Source organism: Pseudorasbora parva, chromosome 14 (assembly GCF_024679245.1).
Source record: "Pseudorasbora parva isolate DD20220531a chromosome 14, ASM2467924v1, whole genome shotgun sequence".
Classification (NCBI taxonomy): Eukaryota; Metazoa; Chordata; class Actinopteri; order Cypriniformes; family Gobionidae; genus Pseudorasbora; species Pseudorasbora parva.
The window spans coordinates 46595452-46617713 of record NC_090185.1 but is presented as its reverse complement, the minus strand read 5'-3'; the positions used below and the strand labels follow the sequence as shown (position 1 = coordinate 46617713).

General features: G+C 38.3%; 1 protein-coding gene and 1 long non-coding RNA gene across 2 annotated transcripts; one reads left to right on the top strand and one right to left on the bottom strand.

The window, feature by feature from the left end:
• LOC137039666 (uncharacterized) lies at window positions 1–6194 on the top strand. The gene is made up of 6 exons (XR_010897751.1): window positions 1–96; window positions 551–614; window positions 942–965; window positions 1145–1209; window positions 1621–1702; window positions 6168–6194. It is a non-coding gene; the product is annotated as an uncharacterized lncRNA (long non-coding RNA).
• Window positions 6195–17329: 11135 nt separating this feature from the next.
• LOC137039819 (uncharacterized) lies at window positions 17330–19221 on the bottom strand. The gene is made up of 6 exons (XM_067415092.1): window positions 18983–19221; window positions 18629–18799; window positions 18384–18531; window positions 17960–18066; window positions 17648–17853; window positions 17330–17527 (listed from the first exon to the last, which is right to left on the bottom strand). The coding sequence occupies exons 1-6, from the start codon at window positions 19219–19221 to the stop codon at window positions 17385–17387; spliced, it is 1014 nt and encodes a 337-aa protein (XP_067271193.1). The 3' UTR covers window positions 17330–17384.
• Between the last annotated feature and the right edge of the window lie 3041 nt (window positions 19222–22262).

The following is a 22262-nucleotide window of genomic DNA, read 5'->3' as shown; positions in this document are numbered from 1 at the left end:
AAACACTGGAAGTTACCATGGAAACGGGCCGGAGTTCGCAGCAAGCCAGCAACAGCACAGTAACGGACACGCTCCTGTTATTTTCGCTGCTTTCAGGTAAGTTTAGTCCATAAACATTACACAAATAATATAAAACTGTTCCGTACACGTTTCTTACTGTAATTGACACGCTTCTGTCGAATATTTACTTTATTAAAATTGTTCAGTGTCTTTGAAAAAGTCCGTTAGCATCTCAACCGTTTTTTATTAGCAGTTTGCTAATATACTTTAGCTCTAATGAAAGTGAGTTTTTAATCACGTCTTTATGTGCAGAAGAGAGGCTTTGATCGTTTTTTTTTAGGTTTGCTGGTAGTCTGTCAATGGGTTATTGGAAGTGAGCTAATTTATTTAACCTAACTTCACTATAAGTTAATGTTATTACAGGAAATGCCAAAATCAAATGAAATGATCTTTCACGGTAAAAAAACAACAACAACAACAACCTAAATTACATTTAATGTTTAATTATTTAATACCAATTACGTTCATTTTCCCCCCCCTGTGATTTCAGTAAAAAAAAAAAAAAAATACAACAACGGAGGCAAAGGATGGTCCCATGGGCTGCTGACAGAAGGGTAAAATCTCATTAAATCTTTAGTATTTTTTCTACAAAAGGTAACACTTTAGTAAGGTGAACAATTCTTAGCTTGCACATTTGCTGTTTATTAGTATTATTAAGCACATATTAATGCATGACCTTATACTACAACATCCCTAAATTCTTCCTGGTATCTAACTAAACTTAAACGCTACAACAACTACCTTACTATCTATTAAGCAGTAAATTATGAATTTGAGGCAAAAGTTAAGTGAATGTTTCCCATACCAAAGTGTTACTATAATAAATATTTTACCTACATCACCATGCATGTTTTCTTTTGCAAAATTATTTTTTATTACAGTTTGCAAGGTTCTGACAACCACACGTAAGTAACACTGAGCAATGTAAAATGAAGTAAGCCTAAAACAAATTATGTTAAGAAATTATTGTATGTATACTCTGCATATTCTACTTTCTCTTATCTGCGTTTCACCTCTGCTCTAGCTTGTCTCCTTCTAATAAGCCTGACATTATATCTCTGTGATAAATTGTTTATGTTCCTAGATTCTTCCATGCTGATGGCCTGCACTCCTGTTGAAGAAAATCTCAGGCTAAAAACTAGATGACTGGTAAGCAAAACCTCAAAAATTATACTACTGTTCAAAAGTTGGGGGTCTGTACATTTTAAAAACATTAACTCCATGTTGTTACAGTAAGACCGCCTGAAAAGCCTTTAGGGTAAAATAATCAGCAAAATTAGACAGGGTGACAAATGTAATGTGTTATAGTTTGTATTTATGATTAACTATTATGATAACAGGATGTTATGGTCTTAAATACTTTTACTAAATACTTAAATACTTTAAATGCTGACTGTGGTTCAGGCGGTCAACAACTTTAGGCATTTAAGTTATTTTTCAGCGTACTCACTGCTCATACTATTAGCCTCTAAAATGTTTGAATTATATCACAATACAGTGTCAGAGGGTAAAGATATATCATTAGAGTTCTTACAGTTATTACTGTGCTCTTATTACCAGATCAGATATAAAGCCCAGCGTTTGGTGCTGAGATTTTTCAGGACAAGGCCTTGATGACATCTACAATTAGTACATGAAGATGGTGAGTTTCCCAATAGCTGCCACTATCCCAGATCAAAAGACTGAAAACAACAGGCTTCAATCTGTATTAAAGGTATAGTTCACTCAAAAAATTAGACTGTGCTGTTTATCTGCTGGGCTTCCGAGATGTAGGTGTGTTTATTTCTTCAGTAGAACACAAATGAAGATTTTTAACTTAGCTGTTGCTCATATAATGCATGTCAATGGGGTGTATTTCTATGAGAGTAAAAAACACAAAGACTTAGGAATCCATATTAAACACAGCGGCACGTGGCGACACATTGATGTCTTAAAACACAAAACGATCAATTTCTGTGAGAAGCACACCAGTATTTGTGTTATTTTTTACCTCATATCATCTAGTATTCCCAACGCCATTAGTTCCATCTAAGAAGGTCAAAACCCGGTGCGATCATAGATATATGCCTTATTAGTGCCTCGATGGATCGGTCGAATGAGGCATCTACGTTCGCGCCGGGATTTTGACCTACTCATCCTAAATGAGATTCGTCTTATATGAGGTAAAAAAATAACAAATACAGTTGTGTTTATCACAGAAACCGATCGTTTCGATGTGTCGCCACGAGCCACAGGGGTTGGGGTTTAATATGGATTAAGGGTGCGTTCACACTTGTCATGTTTGGTTCGATTAAAACGAACCCTGGTGCGGTTGCTCGGTTAGTGCGGTTCATTTGAACATATGTGAACGCTGCCACCCGAACTCTGGTGCGCACCAAACAAGCGGACCGAGACCGCTAAAAAGATGGGTCTCGGTCCGCTTCCAAACAAACTCTGGTGCGGTTCGATTGATATATGAACGCAACACGGACCAAAGACATGTAGACGGACCAAAAACCGGACGTATAATGTCACAAGATGCCACGCATAATGCAGCTGATTTGACGACGCGGAAAGATCGGCGTATCCAAAATGAGTAACTTTAACGTTAGAGGGCAAACGTAGAGCAACGAGGAAGAGCCTCATCAATATTTGGTCTGACGAGCATGTTTCGAAAATGCTAGAAAAAACACACAAAAAGCATACCTGGCTCTTCTCATCAAAGTTCCTGTGTTGCCCATTATTAGCAGGTGCAGACGACAGAACGGCCGTCTCTTTTGCACAACGGAGGAAATCCTGCTGCTGTTTTGAATGTTTTGAACATTTTATGAGCTCTTCATGAGTTCTCAGCGGGTAAAAATAATGCCACATGTACACGCATAAAATGATCGCGTTTAATCCAGCACACAGCGTTGTTTTGAACATTTCATGAGCTCTTCATGAGTTCTCTGGTAAAAAATAATGCCATATGTACACGCATAAAATGCCCGCGCGTGTAATCCGCACATAGCATTGTTTTGCATGTTCGGTAAACGAGCTCCTACGTCATATAAACCGACCAATCAGGTTGTGAGCGTCTCCCTGTGCCTTTGGTTCGGTAACTTTAGGTTCGCTGTTAAAAATGCCCGTGTGAACGCTAAGCGGACCAGGACTATATGTTTGTTTTTGTTTTTTGGTCCGGACCAAACGAACCAAACGAACCGAACTACAAGTGTGAACGCACCCTAATATCACTCGTATAATGCATGTCAAAGTTAAAAATCTTCATCTGAGTTCTACTGAAAAAACAAACACACCTACATCTCAGATGCCCTGCGGGTCAGCAGATAAACATCACATTTTCATTTTTGGGTGAACTATCCCTTTAATTTATTTTGATAAGTTTAATGTTACATTGTTAGTCTGGAAAATACACTCAAAAACAAAGCTATTGAACGCACTTAAATTAAGGAAAACTTTTCCACAAAATTGAATTACATTTTTCAAAATCTAATGGAATTATCTGTTATAATCTTGTTATATGAATTTAATGGGTTAGTTCACCCAAAAATGAAAAATCTCACTACAGTGGTTCTACACTAATTTTATGAAGCGATGAGAATAGTTTTTGTCCGCCAAAAAAAGCAAAATAACGACTTATATAGTGATGGCTGTTTTCAAAACACCGCTTCCTGAAGCTTCGAACCGTTATGAATCGGTATCAAATCATGATTCGGATCGTCAAAGTCACGTGATTTCAGCAGTTTGGTCATGAATCGATATGCTCGGATGCTTCAGGAAGAAGTGTTTTAAAATCACCCATCACTATAGAAGTCATTATTTAGTAGGGATGCACCAAATTTTCGGCTTTCTGCCAAAAGACTTTCATCACCAAAACAATATGGCCGAACTATATAATATGGGTTATAACTTGAAAATTATGCTTTGTTTATTAAATTATCCTGTCGATGGATACACGTACTGGCTCCTCAGTTATACACTACAACAACAGTGATAATAAAAGAAAAACCAGTCATTTTCACCTTCATCACCCGCGTGTAGAGCCAGAAGACACGAATGAGAACTCTAGCGCGCTTTGAGAAGATCTGTCTCTGTGCATCATCCGAGAGCGCGCACGTCTCACAGCGCGCAAATATTGAGTTCTCTTACAAGTCTTGCGCTTAAATGGACAAACTCGCACAAGAAGTATGTCAACATGTCCATCTTGATGAGTATCCAAGCAGATACTCATCAAGACCCCCCCCCCAAACCTGCAACTGTCGACCGTGATCTAAAGTTCCGAGAAGATTAGGCAAATTAGTCCAGTGATGTAACCTACTGCGTGACTGCTCCTCCATCAATGTCGGACAGAAATCATTTTTGTGTATACCGATTGAAAGATTTAGTGGACTGTCTACATTGAGCCGTTATCTAAACTGATCTGGTGTTTACATGTGATGACTTTCAATCGCAATCATTTTGTCACATGCAGCTTGTCTGCCGCATCAAAAATGTCACCGCTGTTTTCTCCAGCAGCTGGAGTGTGTTAACTGTAGCCATAGCAGCTCTTAACGGCCACCAGGACTAATACAGTATTATTTATAGCTATTTTATTTGTTGTAAAGTGTAATAATCATCTCAGAAAAAAAAATCTTCTGTCAGGTGCAGTTAAAGTAAAAACTGCCTGGGGCAATATACGCTGTGTCATTACTCCAACATTATCTTCATAACTTACGAAATAAAAAGTTTACCCCTCAGAAAAATTAACTATTCTCTCTTGTCAACATGAGCGCGGCGCGTGCTGTCACGTCATGTAAGAACGCACACTTAAAAGTAATCGGTCAGGTCGTTTACATGGTGAAAAAAAATTAATAACAAGTATGGAAGAGATTCAAGCTGTGCTGCTTTTGCTGGTTATGACAGAAAAGAGCACTAATATGCAGATTCAGCAGCATATTCAGAAAGCTTGTAAAGCTAGATTTAAAATGACAATGTATATTATTATTAGCTATTACAGACATTGCACGTAAGATGGCTGAGACGAACGCGCGGTTGAAATAAAATGCTGCGTGTGCTCAACCAATCAGCATGTTCAGCGCCCAAGTCCCGCCCTCGAAAGTTCCTGAACTTTGAAAAAGTACTACCTTACTTACTACTTTACTATCATAAAATGATTATAGAGCCGCTGTAGTGAGATGGGCTTTGTAACGCCGTCTTTAGTGCCTTTATGGGTCTTGAGAGAGGAAATGACATTGGTGTCAGTGAAGGCCTTTCTGAGCAATCTGATACATATTTTTATATGTATTTAATTGCTTTTTTTACATCTTGGCCAGGGGACTACAGATGAAAAATAGCCTTTTAGCTAATTCTGGCTTTTTTAACCATGTTCATGTGTTTTATGAAATTGCACTGTCCCCTTTGAAATAAACCATTAAACAAATCAAATCATCGGATTTCAACACTAATATCTTCATCTGTGTGTGAAGATGAACGGAGGTCTGACCGGTGTCCAACCACATGAGGAATTATGACAGAATTTATTGGGTTATTGGGTTAATTTTGGGTGAACTAACTCTTTAACTTTATATCGCACACCCCACCCACACCACAGGTTTAAACGATGGTGGTGCGCCCTGCAGCCTCACTTCACCGCTCTAAGACACCAGCATTGCATCCGTGGCTAAACACCCCCTAACTTTAGTGCATCGTCATTGGATATTTTGCTCATATCAGCATAGACTCATTGGCACACAAAACAGAGCCAATTCAGAGAGAAATAAAATGCACAGAAATTAATGCAATACACAAGCGCCTATTGATCCAAGGGTGTCGTACCGAATGGGTCAATATTATATTGAGAATTGTGACATCCCTAATATTTTTCCAGTTTAGTTATGTAATTGTTTATATTTTACATTAATCATTCATTTTGTATAAAAATTAAATAGAGAAGAAAATGTCACTGGGCTTGTCACAAATTGCCAAATTAATGGAATATTCAGAGTGCAAGACAAAACCGTGCCTTTTGTGCAATATTATGCTGCAAATATTGTATATTGAGCTAAAGTTAAATTGAACCTTGTATGATAATTTGTGTAACCAGATTCAATACTTTGTAATGAGTATGAACTGTACTATTTTTGTTACAGGTTCTCTGGGAATCCCCAGTTGAAGGCATCAAATGTTGGCCTGGACAGATGTACCAACAGTCCACCACACTGACCTCTGCTTTTGCATGGATGGCTGATCAATACCCTGTTCTGTGAGGGTATTATTATAGAAAAACTGAACACCTGTGACAGTGGGATTTGTAGTTGTAAAGAATAGTCACACATCAGTGCACTTAGGGTGCTTTCACATCTCTTGTTCAGTTAATTTGGTCCGAACCAAGGCCAAACAATTAAATAATACATTGTTGCATTTTACAGCTTTTTTGGTTCCTTTTCACACCACACTGATTGCTTTGGTCCGGACCAGTTGAAACACGTGACAACATCCACATCACTCATTGGCCATGGTGTATTACCTAAACTGCTTTTCGATTGGTCAGAATTTACTTTGTGGGAAAATTTCAACAGAAGAGGAAAAGCCAGCAAACTATAACACTATAGAAAGACGACTGCGGGCAGGTTTTGTCCCTGGCCATAATCTACTACATATTGTGTATTAACCACAGTATGCAAACAATACCTTTCTATAATGAAGCGCGGATGCGACTTGAAAACAACGTATTGCAGACGGCGAGCGCACATCACTCGTCACTTCAATCAGAGGCGTGCATTAATTATTCTTAACTCTGACACGCTCATTCCGAAAATATTTCCAACGATCTATCAGGTAATAATGTCATGCACATAATGTCAGCGCAGCTAACTACGGCAGCTGGTTTAGTCAAAATATTATCAGTACTTTTGCAGTTGGTTCTGTTCGAGGCCGGATCACGTTCTCACCACCAGCTAACCGCTCCAGAGTTCGTTTGAAAGCGCACCGAGATCAGCTCTTCAAGAAGGTCTCGGTACGCTTGTTTGGTCCGCTTTTGGTGCGCACCCGAGTGCGATTGCTGCTATTCACCAAACGAACCGCACCAAAGAGGAAAATGAACTCTAGTACGATTCAACTGAACTAAATAAGGCAGGTGTGAAAGCACCCTTAAAGTCAGAGAAAATGTTTTTTTTAGAAGTTGCAAACTTTTCTTTCTCTTACAAAGAACACAACAGTTAAACCTTTTCAAATTATTTTCTGGTGGTGCACAAGTCCTATTCTACAAATTAACAAATGATAAAAACATGAAAAAACATGATATGACTTCATGCTCTGCAGAGTCTTTATATAAACATGAATTCAACATTTAAAAACAGTATATTCAAAATATAAAAATAATATCTACTTGACTTTAATACAAAGGTTTCTCGTCAATGTAATGTAAAGTGTAGTGTGACCGTACCTTTATTCTGCGTTTGGTGCACACATGTATCAAAAGTGTGAAGCCATGGACAAATTTTACTTGTTAGATGATGTGAGATCGTGAGTATGATTTTTTCCCCCTTGATGGAAAAAATGAGCCCACGATTTTATTAATTTGTGATTTGTAGAATAGGATTAGTACAAATGTAACTGTTGTGTTTGTGAGAGAAAAGAAAACTACAAGTTTACAAATCCTAATACATTTTCTTAGTGACTTCACTGAAATTTTCTCCACTGTCAGCAGTGCTTAGTTTTGCTAAAATAATACTCGATATTATACAGCACATGCACAGTTTGAGTCGATGTTCTGGTTATATTTTTTCCAGTCTCAATTTACCAATGCCAAACCTATTTCATTAACAACTATTAATTCTGTTTGTAGTCAATATATAAACAATTGATATTTAATTCAAGAGATTTAATTTTACTCGATCAGTATTTCTCGTCCAATGGTCAAACTTTTATTTTCCAGTTTCACTACACAGTAAAATCCCCAGTGTTAAATCAACACTACTCAGAGTGTATTTGGTCCCACTCCAAAGAGAGTTAAAATAACACTGAAGCGGTGTTAAAGTTAATGAGATAATTAAGAGATTAAGAGTTTCATTAAGTGGATTGACCATTAGTGATGAACACCTGATGATAATGAGCAGAATCACTGAAGGAAAGAGAAACACAAGAACTACAACTGACTTCAGCCACAGCTTTAGATGAAATCAACTGAAGATAAAAGAAGACATTAAATCTCTGAAGATCTCAGCGGAGTAGGATTAAACTACTTCACAATTACTTTTGTCATACTGTACTTCTACATCTGTTTTTATTGAGAATTAACAGAGGTTTAGATACTGATGTTTTATGGAAATCATTCAGTCACCATTACGGTGATTAGTGTTTCATTTAGTTGGGCAGTTTGACTTTAAACTAACATTACAATCTTTGTAACAGTGTTGCCAAAACACATTTTTTTGCAAAGAAAATGTTTTATGCATCATACAGTTTGTTGTCAAATAAAGTTTTAAAGATCAAGATCACCAATCTTATACAGAACAAAAGCAGTTATTTTTTTTAAGTAAATTGTTCGTCAACATGAAATTCTTGCCACAAATTAAACAGAATTTAGATTTCTTAATTTTATGACATCAAGAATCAACATATGAATCTCAACAATGGTGACATGTTTAATGTCACAATGCATTCTGGGAGCCACCTAATTATAAAACACATTGGTTCCCAGCATGCATTGCAGCATGAACCATGTCACCATTGTTGAGAATCATAGCTGATTCTTGATGTCTGGCTAAAACCTTTGGTTCTGTAATTTTGAAAAAAATAAAATTAAATCTAAATTCAAAATCTGATCTGTGGTACAAAACAAATTTACTAAATAGCAAATTTGGTCAGTGATGAGATTAGTAAATCATTCTGTTTCATTATGAAAACTATATGAACTGATTTGCTTCTGTCATCCATTGTAACTTAGTAAGTGTTTTAGAAAACACTGTTAGTGTTAGCTACACTGCTCTTCAAAAAGCCAAGTCAAACTGCCCAACTAAAGGAAACACTGATCAGCATAATGGTGACCAAACATTTTCCACAAAACATCAACATCTAAATCTGTTAATTCTCAATAAAAGCTTATGTAGATGAACAGTATGACAGGAATAACTGTGAAGTAGTTTAATCCTCCTCTGCTGAGATCTTCAGAGATTTAATGTCTTCTTTTATCTTCAGTTGATTTCATCTAAGGCTGTGGCTGAAGTCAGTTGTAGTTCTGGTGTTTCTCTGTCCTTCAGTGATTCTGCTCATTATCATCAGGTGTTAATCACTAATGGTTCAATCACCCCTTAATTCATCTCTTAATTATCTCATTAACTTTAACAACGCTTCAGTGTTATTTTAACTCTCTGTGGAGTGGGACCAAATACACTCTGAGCAGTGTTGATTTAACACTGGGGATTTTGCTGTGTACAATTCAAAAATTGTATTACAGTAGTATTCACAGTAGTTATTATTTTTCCTTATGCAATTGAAGATACAAAGTACAGTCACTAACACAATTCTTTCTTCCTTTTTTCTTTGCTTTGTCCTGTTTACCGCAATATGATGTTTAGGTGATAGTTAAAGTAGCCTACAGACTCGTTTATTATTGGTGTTTTGTCTATTCTTGTGTGAGTTATATGCTTTGCATTCCAGATATAAAAAAATATGGTTTTGTAATGTTAGCCTTGCGTATTATATGTTAATTAAACCATTAGCATGTGAACCTGAAAGAAACATTGAACAAAAAAAAAAAGAATTGTAGCGATATATCACATAATATTTTTCAGAGGATAGTTCAATCTGTAATTGTATTTTGTCCATCAGTAATTTTCTTTGGTAACACTTTACTTGAAGGGGTGTGCATAAGACTGACATGACACCTTCATAATAATGACATGACATGTGTCATGAATATGAAGGAGTTTTTATGCATGTTTATAACAACTGTCATTAAGTGTCATTCGCTTAATAATGTCATTTTTAATGCAATGATGACATTTCGGAGTTGTCTTTGTTATGACAACTTGACATAAACCAATACATCACAACCTGTCAGTGTCTTTGTCATTACAACTTGACATTACCAAGACAACATAACCTGTCATAAACAGATAAGAAATGACAGCAGATTAATTATCAAATTTAAGAAACTACTTAGCTTTTGGGGTTTACATTACATTAGTTGCTAGGCAACGTGGGGGAGAGGACGCTGGCGTTGTCTGTTCGCCGCTTCTCCACCCACAAATCATGTTATCTTTATGTAATGAAGTTCTTTCATGGGAAGGAAGGAGGCGGGAACCGGCGAACGTTTAACAGCATTTATTCCAAATAAATAAACAAAATGAAAGTAAAACCGCGGACAGCCCCTCACGGACGACTGCCCGCAAACACACACAAAATAAAACGTGGACAGCCCCTCACGGACGACTGCCCACAAACACATAAACAAAACGTAACATAAAATTCCAGGCCTGGTCCTCTCTCGTCTTCCGCTGTCCTTGCTCCTCCTTATATGCTCCCGTCACATGGCCGCGAGACGAGACCGGTGTGCCACGCAGCTGGCACTCGTTAACATTAATCACCGGCCCGCTCTCGCGGTCCCTCGCCCCGCTGCTTGCCACACCACACTTTACTATTAAATTTAGATTTTATTTTATTTTCTTATGTTTGTCTAACAGTCAGAGCTATAATTGGGACTGTTGCTGATTGCTGGCAGCCACTGAGAGGACGTTGTTTGCCGTTTTTTCACCGCTTCTCTTCTGTTTTTGTTTGAATTTGTGGTTGGTTTTGGTTTTGGTTTGAAGGACATTTGATGTTGCTCGCTGCGGCTGCTCTCTCTTCTGGGTGTCGGCTCTAGAGCCCTGCACGGGCCTCAAATCTAGGCCCTAGCCCGGCCCGGGCCCGAGACGCTGAGGCCCTAGCCCGGCCCGTGTCCGACAGCTTATCAAAATTCTCGGCCCGAGTCCGACTGGAGCCCGTTTTTTTTTTTTTTTTTTTTTTTTTTTTTTTTTTACATTGTTGCAGCCATTAAAATAGTTCTGTTTTGTTTTTAATGTCAAAGTAGTTATTTTTCGTTTCGTTTCTTTAGTACGTTAATTTAGAAAAATGTTTAGAGCATTTTTTTGTTTGTTAAATTAAAGTTTTAATTTTTTTAAGTGACGACCAAAAGCGGCCAGCGGCCGACAGTGAGTTAACCGCATATTTAATTAATTTAATTTAATCTAATTAGTCTCTCAAATCAACTCTTGACTTGTCTTGCCTATAATAAAATCCATAAAACACTTCAAGCATCACAATGTTAGTTAATTTCGCCAACTATTACCACCAGTAGCCTAAAAGGCATTTTTGACGAGCTGAGGCAGGCTGATTCTGCTCGCGGCTCTCGCAAACGGAGCTAAACAAATAAAATAAAAAAAGCACATGCAGGTTGTCTTATAGCCTACCTTACACCTACGCAAATGAATATAAATCCCATCTTCAATTCCCGGGGTATATGCTCATTTAACGGAGTTTACAGCAACGGAAGCAAAAGATTAAGATGCATTTTATTCAGCAGCTTATTTCAGATTCAAATACCACATAAGAGAGCGCGACGCACTGGTAAGATAATGATCTCATTCATCTCATTCATTTTTATTGAAGATGATGGTGTTTTTGACTATCTTAGACTTATTTTAAGTTTCATTTACGGCCATTTGCGTTGGCTTGCATTAGTCATTTGCGGCGATGCGTGTTGCAGCACCATCATATCTATCTGACTACAACATATAGCCCATAAAACATTGTGACACATAATGACATAATGTTTGAAAGTCTGTAGGTTAACATAAATGCAGATAGGACTAATTGTAATAATAAAAGACAACATAGCCTAATTATCGATTTTGAAATATTAAACCAGTCAATACAGAACGAATTATTCTGTAGCCTTTTGCCGTCAATACCATGGATATGGCATGGGCCGGCTGCTGCCGAAGTTGTCTTTGCTGTATCAATAGGCAATATATTTATATTTAACATGAAGTATAGGGCTTCCCTGTACATTAATAGCACCAGACGCCCCGCGGATGACACGCAACAGAAACGCCATGCTCACACCACGCTTGCAGTGTGTCTCCGTGCTGAAGAAACGCGCGCTGCTGCTGGCGCGGACTCTGAACCTATGCTCTGAACACTGTGCGAGCCATCTTGACAGTCGCGTTAGCTATTATGGTCTCGTGTTGTTTCCACCAGCGCAGAACTCATTGTTCCTTTTAATTGATAAAATAAATATAAAACGAAGGAGAAGCCTATAAAAAGGCCCGAAGCCCGGCCCGCGTTTTAGGTATGACATGAAAATTGGCCCGAAGCCCGGCCCGAGGGGTGTAAAAAAGTCGGGGCCCGTCGGGCTCGGGCATAAATGCAGGGCTTTAGTCGGCTCGTGGTCTCCCTCGGGCTTGAACTGCATGGTGGCTGAAGTTTGCACCAGGCTAGCGTCATCAGCGTCCGGCATGATGTTGAGATGTAATTTTTACTTGTTATTCATGTATTGCTATTTTTTCCCTTTGTTGCACTTTGAGATTCTTTGGAATGAAAAGTGCGTTATAAATAAAATCTATTATTATTATTATTATTATTATTATTAAACTGTCATGTGGTTGGTTTTGACGTTGGCTGTCATTAGGCTATTATAATGTCATGATTTTTTAATAAATTTAATTTGTCATTTACATGTCATTAAGTGTCAATACTGTGTCAAATTATTTCATAATATTGTCATGAATATATTTCTTGACCTAAACTACAGTGGTTTCAGGCTTGACCTGAAATATGGCATCATAGAGGAAATCGTACAGAGTCATTAAAAACTATTAATATAACTCAAAATGATAGAGTGGCATAGACATATACACCTATATGATGATGTCTATGGTGGCACCACTGGTTATGTGTACGCTGTAACAGTTGTTGGCAGAGCCTCAGTCAGGTTAGTTTGTTTAGGTGTTTAATGTCAATTTAGTTTGCAGTACATAAAAACAATTCACAACAATGTAATTTTGGGTTTAATATACTTTATTTAAACTTTCGCTCACTCTTTAACGAATAGTTTGAGTTTATTCTTACCATTCCGTTTGTTATGGTGGAGTCCCGTGTGCTGGTGCACCGTCTAAAGGGGTTCGGGCCGAAACGTTGGCCCTATATATAATGTTCCGGCCTAGGCTCTAGCCACAACCATTTCTTGTTCAGCCCGGGGTGGGGCTCTAAAGACTATTTCTCTTATTTTTATACATCGGAAGATAATTTATAAGGTGAAGTCATTTGACAAAGTGTTATTTTTCTGTGTTTGTTTATGTGTGTATATGATGTTGATATATATATATATATGTTTATTTTGTGAAATGGCCATTATTTGTGTACGTGTTTTCCCCTTTTTGCGTTAATTGGTGCTGGTCACCAGTGTATAAATTCATGCCTTGTGTTTTTAAGAGTCAGTTCTGTGAGAGGGCAGGTCTTAAAAATTAAATGATTGATTTTTATTTCTCGAACTCCTTTTCATATTTTTTGAACATTTCACATTTGAAATTGTCTATTATCTAACCTTTTGTTGAAGCTGGTGGAGGAAACTTAAAAAATAAAATAAAACATTATGAACTGAAAAATATTAATGATGCTGTTATTGAAAAATAATTTGACAGCGTATTAACACCTAATTACATTTTAATGAAAAATTAAACTTGTGCCACTGAAAATTTTTTATGACATTATAATGGCCTCAGTCAACATCAAAACCAACCACATGACAGTTTAAGGTTAACCCTATAAGCTAAGTAAGTTTCTTAAATTTGATAATCTGTTATGTCATGTTTATGACAGGTTATGTTGTCTTGGTAATGTCAAGTTGTCATGACAAAGACACTGACAGGTTATGATGTATTAGTTTATGTCAAGTTGACATAACAAAGACAACTCTGAAATGTCATCATTGCATTAAAAATGACATAATTAAGCGAATGACACTTAATGACAGTTGTCATAAAGATGCATAAAAACTCCTTCATATTCATGACACGTGTCATGTCATGATTATGAAGGTGTCATGTCAGTCTTATGCACACCCCTTCAAGTAAAGTGTTACCTTTTCTTTTAATTGCCCACACTCTTTATTAAATAAATAAATAAATCTACTGCGTAGCCTACTTAGTCAGAGAAAACAATGACATTTTTTGGGAATGCAAAGATGTTTGCAAAAGTGTTATTTTGTGTAAATGTATTTTTAAATGAAAACTTTAAATGAAACGATAACATAATATTGCATCTTATTTGGATAAGGGTGTTGTACGGTCTTCAGAACAGCAGGAGGCGCTGTTTCTTAAAAACGAGGGGTCTGAGAATGCGGGACTCTGAGTGCGGGACTGTGGATGCAGGCTTCGAGTCTGCAGCTTCATAATGTTGTCATAGCCTGACAAGCCAGACCCACATCAAGATGTTTGGTCTGGAAACTCACCATAGACAGGGCTCAATCCGAGGGGTGGGATAAACGGTTGTCTTTCAAACTCCCTCTGCATGCGATAGGATAGCGGTACACCAACCAGAGCAACGAAGGTGAAACAGAGCTCGCTGACAGATTAAACATTCACCGTATCCGGTCGGCTAAACTCAGAACACATCTTCCCTTTTTAAGAATGACTTCAGTGCAGTTCTTTGTTCTTTTCTCAGAGAAAAGCTTAACTCCAAGTCTTCCAGAGTCGCGGTCAAAGCTGATTCGAAAGACGTTCGCCAGTTTCTGTTTACTAGAAGCACGCAAACGCAACTCGGCCGTCGTCATTATGGCCCCGCCCGCCGACTCTATACACGACGTGATTGGCCCGTCCAGATTGTGAGGAATACAGCTCAGAAGGGTAATGAGAGTTCCTGGACGGCCGCTAGGGTGCGTCTAGATTTCTACGCTAGAAATCTCACTGACTGTCCTAGTGATGGTGAGTTACAAATAAGCTCACCTTCCCCATCTTCGCATGTCCAAAAATAAGTTCCCTCCCTCCGCTGCGGCCTTTACACACTTCCTCTCATCACCTGGTCTAATAAACATGTAAACCAAAAATAAATTAACTCGCATGACAAAGCCATGTGTCATATCCATGGTTTTATATAATACCTCTGTCATTATCAGTTCTAGAGCAAGACTAGCCTGACGTGGTCATACTCAATTCTCATCAGAATATGAGTCTGATACTGCTCCCATTGGGCTGTGATTATGGGGCGTGTTTCAAGCGAACCAGGAAAGACATCAATTGGATAGACCTAAAACCAATCAGAGCAACCAAGCAACGCATTACGTTAGTTGTCAAATGTCAACAGAACCCAACTGCACTGTGTTGCCAAGTCTGCATTTTTTTCCACGTGTTGTTTTCCGTGTCCGCGGGTTGAAGCGACTATTATGTGATATATAGACCCATGAATGCGAATTTTAGCAGGCAACCTTGCCAAAATAACTCACATTTCAGTGACATGTATGATCAATATTGTATACAGATGATGTTCTAACCTGTGTAATAGTAGTATTGATACATAGTAATAAGTAATTATTGATAAATAAGTCATCTTTTCATAAATGTGATGCTTAAGTTATCCTAGTTTTTCTCTACATGCATGCTAAAGAGTTAAAATGGTCATATATTCTGGTCATATTTGCTGTGGAGTGGAAGCAAAAATGAGTCAAGTAATTAGCCCCGTTTCCACCAAAATTACCCGGAACAATTTGTACCAGGAACTTTTTTACAGGAACTTTTCTCCCCCCCCAGACCTGCAGCTGTCTGCGTTTCCACCGCGATCTAAAGTTCAGTGAAGATTAGGCAAATTAGTCCGGTGATGTAGGACTGCGTGCGACTGCTCCTCCAAATCAGTGAAGGACAGTAATAATTTTTAAGTGTACCGACTGAAAGATTTAGTGAACTGTTTACATGAGACGTTATCTAAACTGATCTGGTGTTTACATGTGATGACTTTCAATCGCAATCATTTTGTCACATGCAGTTTGTCTGCCGCATCAAAAATGTCGCCGCTGTTTTCTCCAGCAGCTGGAGTGTGTTAACTGTAGCCATAGCAACTCTCAACGGCCACCAGGACTAATACAGTATTATTTATAGATATTTGTTGTAAAGTGTAATAATCATCTCAGAAAAAAAAATCTTCTGTCAGGCGCAGTTAAAGTAAAAACTGCCTGGGGCAATATACGTTGTGTCATTACTCCAACATTATCTTCATAACTTACGAAATAAAAAGTTTACCCCTCAGAAAAATGAGCTTTCCTCTCTTGTCAACATGAGCGCGGCGCGCGCCGTCACGTCATGTAAGGACGCACACTTAAAAGTAATCGGTCAGGTCGTTTACATGGTGAAAAAAAAAAAAACGAGTATGGAAGAGATTCAAGCTGTGCTGCTTTTGCTGGTTATGTATCGGTTTACTAAAGAGGTAATTAACAACGACAGAAAAGAGCACTAATATGCAGATTCAGCAGCATGCAGCATATTCAGAAAGCTTGTAAAGCTAGATTTAAAATGACAATGTATATTATTATCAGCTATTACGGACATTGCACGTGAGATGGCTGAGACGACCGCGCGCCACCAGACAGAGAGCAAGACTGATATTTACTGAACGCAGACCGAACCTCGCAAAAGACTTTTAAAAATGCCGGTTGAACTAAAATGCTGCCTGAGCTCAACCAATCAGCATGTTCAGCACCCAAGTCCCGCCCTCGAAAGTTCCTGAACTTTGAAAAAGTACTACCTCGCGAGCAGGGCCGTTTGGAGGGGGAAATATTTACCCGGAACTTCATTTATACCCTGGTTCCTGCGGTCTAAACACACGAAGTACCACCCAAAGTTCCTAGTTCCTGGGTAAAGTTCCTGTGGTGGAAACGGGGCTATTGTCTCTGTAATTTTAATCCTCAAGCTACATTGCAACACAATCTGTAAACAACTTAAAATACCAGCAGCCTACACATTCAAGGGAAAATGCTAAACAGTTGTCCTCGTAGAGCAATATGTGTCCAGTGTGCTCACAGAGCTAATGCGACGGATCATTGGAGTTAACCAAGGTCACTTGGGAAAGCAGTGAGGATGTTAAGTGTCCAGTAAGCACCCGTTGTGCAGTCTTAACACATCCAGTTTAAAACAACCCCTTGCTCGGCAAAAGATTTTCTCCTTTGGCCGTAATCAAAGAGGAGCTCTTCATGCCCTCTTTTCGACTGATCTGCCGTCCGTGGTAGTCACAGGCGACCTCCCCCTCTTTAAAGGACCTTTTGGTGAAGACGCCACGCCCTTTCCCTGGGACCTCCTGAACAATCAGTCCTTTCCAGTGCTGTCTGTCAACCATTTTACTCACAAATGGGCAGAGTTGATGCTCCCATAGGGCTCCCACTGACTCAGCATTAGGGAAGCCCGTGGGACATTAGACGTCCACCCTTGCTTCCCCACCCAGGCCTCCATTCGTGACTCCGATGGCTGATGCCGACTGAAATGTTCTATAAAAACAAATCAGGAGAAGCGTTAGTCATTGTGGTCACGTGTTCTGTGCGATTTTTCCAATTTATGACATTGCACACGGGACATGTTTGTAGCAAAACAGCAATATGGATCCTCACCAAGGACACGCTGCTGACGCAACTTGAGCTGCTCGCTACGCCAGCGGTCGTAGCAATGCCTCTCGTGTTCAGCGCAGAGTTCCTGTCGGCGTGCCCTTTTCGGAGGAGGCCCGTCAAGAGTCACTGGGCAAGAATGAACCAGCAAATCAAATGCTGTGTGTTTATCCATCCTCTGCTCTCGGCTGCAAGCCCCACCTGACCCATGTCTATAAGATCAATGAAGAAGTAATGAAGAAAGCGGTAATCAGTGACTGCCATCATGTACCATCATGAATAATAACCATCTCGGTCATTAGATTTCAGATTGCATACTGTGTTTTTCCAACAATCTGTTCGATCACGCGCAGGGCCGGGAACGCATCTGTCAGAGTTTTCCTTCTGTAATACTTCTCTGCAGTTTCAGGGGAGACTGTGTCAACCTGTAATTACTCAAAAATATGAAGGACCGAACATAAAACAAGTTAACCTGTGACCATAACACAAAGTATAGGGATAAGAAACCCGAAACACTTTATTAAATTAGTTACACTTTATTACAAACTGATTTATTAATATCAGTTTACATTTATGCATTTGGCAGACGCTTTTATCCAAAGCGACTTACATTGCATTTTAAGGTACATATTTTTTAACATTTCTTTCAGTTCTTTATTCTATTATTCGCATGTATGTTTTGTTTTTTTCCCCGTTTCACTGTGCAAGTGACGTTTAAAATGTGTCTTTTCTTTTCACTCGCCTCTTGTTTGCTCTTCCTGTTGCCCAGGTCTACTTGCAAATAGTGGTTAAACCCCCGAAGAAGGGGGTGATCAATGGAATGCTTTTTGTACAGGCCCTTTTTGGTCATCTCCACTCTGACTTCATCTCTCCACCGTGGTCCCTCGTTGCTGAAATGAAATAAATCAGGTGGTCAAATGAATGTACATATGATGAGGTGAAACATGTTCAGTCCCAGGATACGTGAATGATGATGTGCAACTTTACCTCTGATAGTACTCGTCAGAGCTTTCCTCGGATGCGGTCTCATTGGCAACTTCTTCTCCGCCGCTTTGAGGAACAGTTGCCAGTAAAGAGGACGCAGGCAGTGTGAGGGCAGGGAGGACCGGAGGTACGTTCCTTACCACCAAGCCCTTCTTTTGCATCTCCTCTAAAAACCTAATAAAATAAAATAAAGTGAATACACACACACACACACACACACACACACACACACACACACACACACACACACACACACACACACACACACACACACACACACACACACACATTTGAAGAAATATTGAGTATTGTACTTTGACAGGAAAAGAAGAGAAAGCATAAATGTTGGCTACACACCTGGCAAGAGGATCAGCAGCTCCCAAAATGTCCCGAATCTGCTGGTATTCCCAGAAGCGTCCCTTGTGGGAGAATTCAGACAGCTCCTTCTTGGCTTCAATAACAGTAGCCTGAATCTCTGCCTCGGTGCGGTCACACAGGCAAGCCGTCCTGAGATGGCCAGGCAAAGTGCGCGGTGCCTTCTTGCAGTGAGGGCAGAGGAAGTACATTCTGCTGCTGTGGAATCTGTGTGAATACATTTTTGATCCAAAGCACAGCCAACACATTATTATTGAGAAAAAAAAAAAATTTCTTTCACAAATATTTGCATTTATACTGCAAATAAAAATCGCCTTTGGCTTGGCTTTCTCAGTTGGGACACTACATTTTTAACTAAATATTCAAATAAATTGAATCACTAAACTGAATGAACTATATCAACTAAATTACTGATCTGCCCACAGTGTCGCTATATGGCAATTGAAACGAGCTGATGACGTCACCGTTTTCTCTAGAGCGGCTGTACAGGCGATTTTCCTGTTAACACTGTGACGCTGCTTTGAAACAATCGCCATTGTAAAAAGAGCTATATAAATAAAGTTGACTTGACTATACTGCATACACATAAATATATGTATACATATATGTATTAATACCAATATTTTATCTATTTCAGATAAATGCTGTTGTTTTGAAATTCCCATTCATCACATAGACCTAAAAAAAAATGTCTTTCAACACTGCTAATAATCTCAAATGTTGTTGAGCATCAATACATCTTATTAGAATGATTTATGAAGGATCATGTGACTCTAAAGACTGGATTAGGGCTGAAAAGCAAACAATTATCTTCTTACTTAGTAATTTTGTCTTGTTTCTAGTCTAAATATCTAAAAGTTCTTAAATCAAGATGCATTTACTAGTCAAGTAAAGATTTTTGTCCTTGTTTTCTTAAAAATAAAATCAAAATGAAGTGAATATTTGCTTAAAACAAGCAACGTGATCTTATGGCATTTTACGTTCGTGTACAAACACAATCGCCGTTGCACCCTCAATACAGCCGAGCTCTTTCAACACTTCTCCGGCCGCCTGCACAAATCAGCGACACCACCCGATAACAACTTCTCTCCGGGGAGGCCCAACCCAACTGTCTCTTCAATTCTGCTTTTGTACACTCTAATCGTCTTAAACCCTCCACACCTGATGTGTATCCGTCATTATCCACCGTTGTTATGGTGACAGATACACAGCCGGAACCTTCCTGGTGTTACACTGGTACTATCCCGGAAGGAACACAAATTCAACGGGGCTTGGTTCCGCTTCAACTCTGTCACCTCGTGACAAAATTTTATTGACACCTTTAGCAGTACAATCAGTCACATATAAAGAAAGCGAAGGATACACAAAGCGAGAAAGACCTTCTGCTTTAGAGAGGAGAACCCTACCATAGAGAGATAGATCTCTCTCTTTAATTCCTGTATAAAACATTTCAATTATGTTAACAAAAGAATCTCCAAAACCAAACAGCCTGAGTGATTGCAGGAGAAATCCATGTTCAATTGTGTCGAAAGCCTTGTAAAAATCTAAGAAAAGAATAATAGCTTTAGAGTGCACAAAATCAGCATAATCTAATAAATCTAAAACAAGTCTTATATTATTGCGTATATGCCTACCTTTGACAAAACCTGACTGTGTTTCTGCTATAATTTGATTGAGCTTAAATTTCAATCTATTAGCATATACCAAAGCCAGGATCTTATAATCAACTGAGTGTAATTGGTCTCCAATTATCTATTAAGAGGGAATCTTTTTCAGGTTTTGGAATAAGATAAATTATACCCTGTTTCATTGATGTAGTCATCTCCTTCTGAGCAACACATTCATTGTACATGCAAAGAAGAGGAGATTTTATTAAATCCCAAAAATGGACATAAAATTCTGCAGAAAATCCGTCAATACCAGGCGATTTTCCTCTCTTCATAGAGAAGAGTGCAGATTTAATTTCCTCAATTGTTAAAGTGGGCTCACAAAGGTCTTTAAAATCATTATCAATGATAGGAATATAATTTTTAATTGTTTCAACAAAAGTCTTACAATTATCCATATTAAATTCGGAAGTGTAAAGTTTGTCATAAAAGTTTGTGATAAACTTAGAGATTAGGGAAGGATCAGTGCACTTGACACCATTGATATTTAAAGCCGTCAATGAATTTCTCCTGCAATACCTTTTCTCTAACGCAAAAAAAATAACTAGAGTTAGTCTCTCCTTCCTCTAGCCATTTGGCTTTTGACCTAATAAAGACTCCTCTAGCCAAATCCAGGTAAACTTGATTAATTTATAGACTTAATTCTCTCAAAAGCAGATCTTCCTCCTGATCTAATGTTTTCCGTAATAAAATATTGATTTTATTTAGTAGTTCATGTATTTTTTTATTTTTGGATGCTTTTAATTCTTTACTTCTCTTAATGGCAATCTGCCTCGCCTTATATTTAAAGAATTCCCATTTTGTTTTATAACCCTCATTGAATTTTTCATAAAATATATCTGAAAACAAATTCTTAATATCATCATTAAAGGATGCATCTTTTAAGAGAGAATTATTACATTTCCAGTAACCACGAAACTTTGAAGTATTATCAGTGTTGCTACACAAATTTAGATTTATTTGTTTATGATCTGAGAGGGGTGCGAAGGAATGAGAGACATCTCTAACAAATTAACAAGTAATTGACCTCGGTAACAAGAGGTCAATTCTCGATTGGGAGGACATATTACTATTAGACCAAGTAAATTCCTGCAGATCAGGGTGAAAAAAACGCCATGTATCCGTAAGAGAAAATTCTGTACATAATGATAAAATGTTAATATTTGATAGCAAGCTATCATTGCTTCTGGGAGGAAATCTGTCAAATGTGTTATCCATACATTCATTAAAATCCCCACCCAAAATCAGAAAAGAGTCTGTATAATTAGAAAGTACTTCTTTTAATTTAGAGGTTATTTGAGAAAAGAGAGATTTGTTGGCAGAACGGGAATTACATCCATAAATATTACAAATGGTAAATACTGAGTTGTCCTGCTGAAGCGATAAAATAATCCATCTGCCTTCATCGGAAGACTTCACTTCTAGTATGTTCCCTTTAAACTTGTGCAACAAAATGGAAACTCCAGCAGAATGATTAGAGCCATGGCTACAGTAAATTGTATTTCCCCATTGATTTTTCCAAAATTTTACATCCATTTCACACAAATGCGTTTCCTGAAGGAGAATTATATCCGACTCGCTGCTTTTACAAAATA

Bases quoted from the DNA above. Each gene is read 5' to 3' on its own strand.
- LOC137039819 (XM_067415092.1), bottom strand. From the start codon at position 19,221: ATGTATTCACACAGATTCCACAGCAGCAGAATGTACTTCCTCTGCCCT. The intron at 18,067-18,383 runs GCGAGTGAAAAG...GAGTAATTACAG, and splicing joins ACAGGAAGAGCAAACAAGAG to GTTGACACAGTCTCCCCTGA. The intron at 17,528-17,647 runs GTGAGGATCCAT...TTGTTTTTATAG, and splicing joins GCGTCAGCAGCGTGTCCTTG to AACATTTCAGTCGGCATCAG.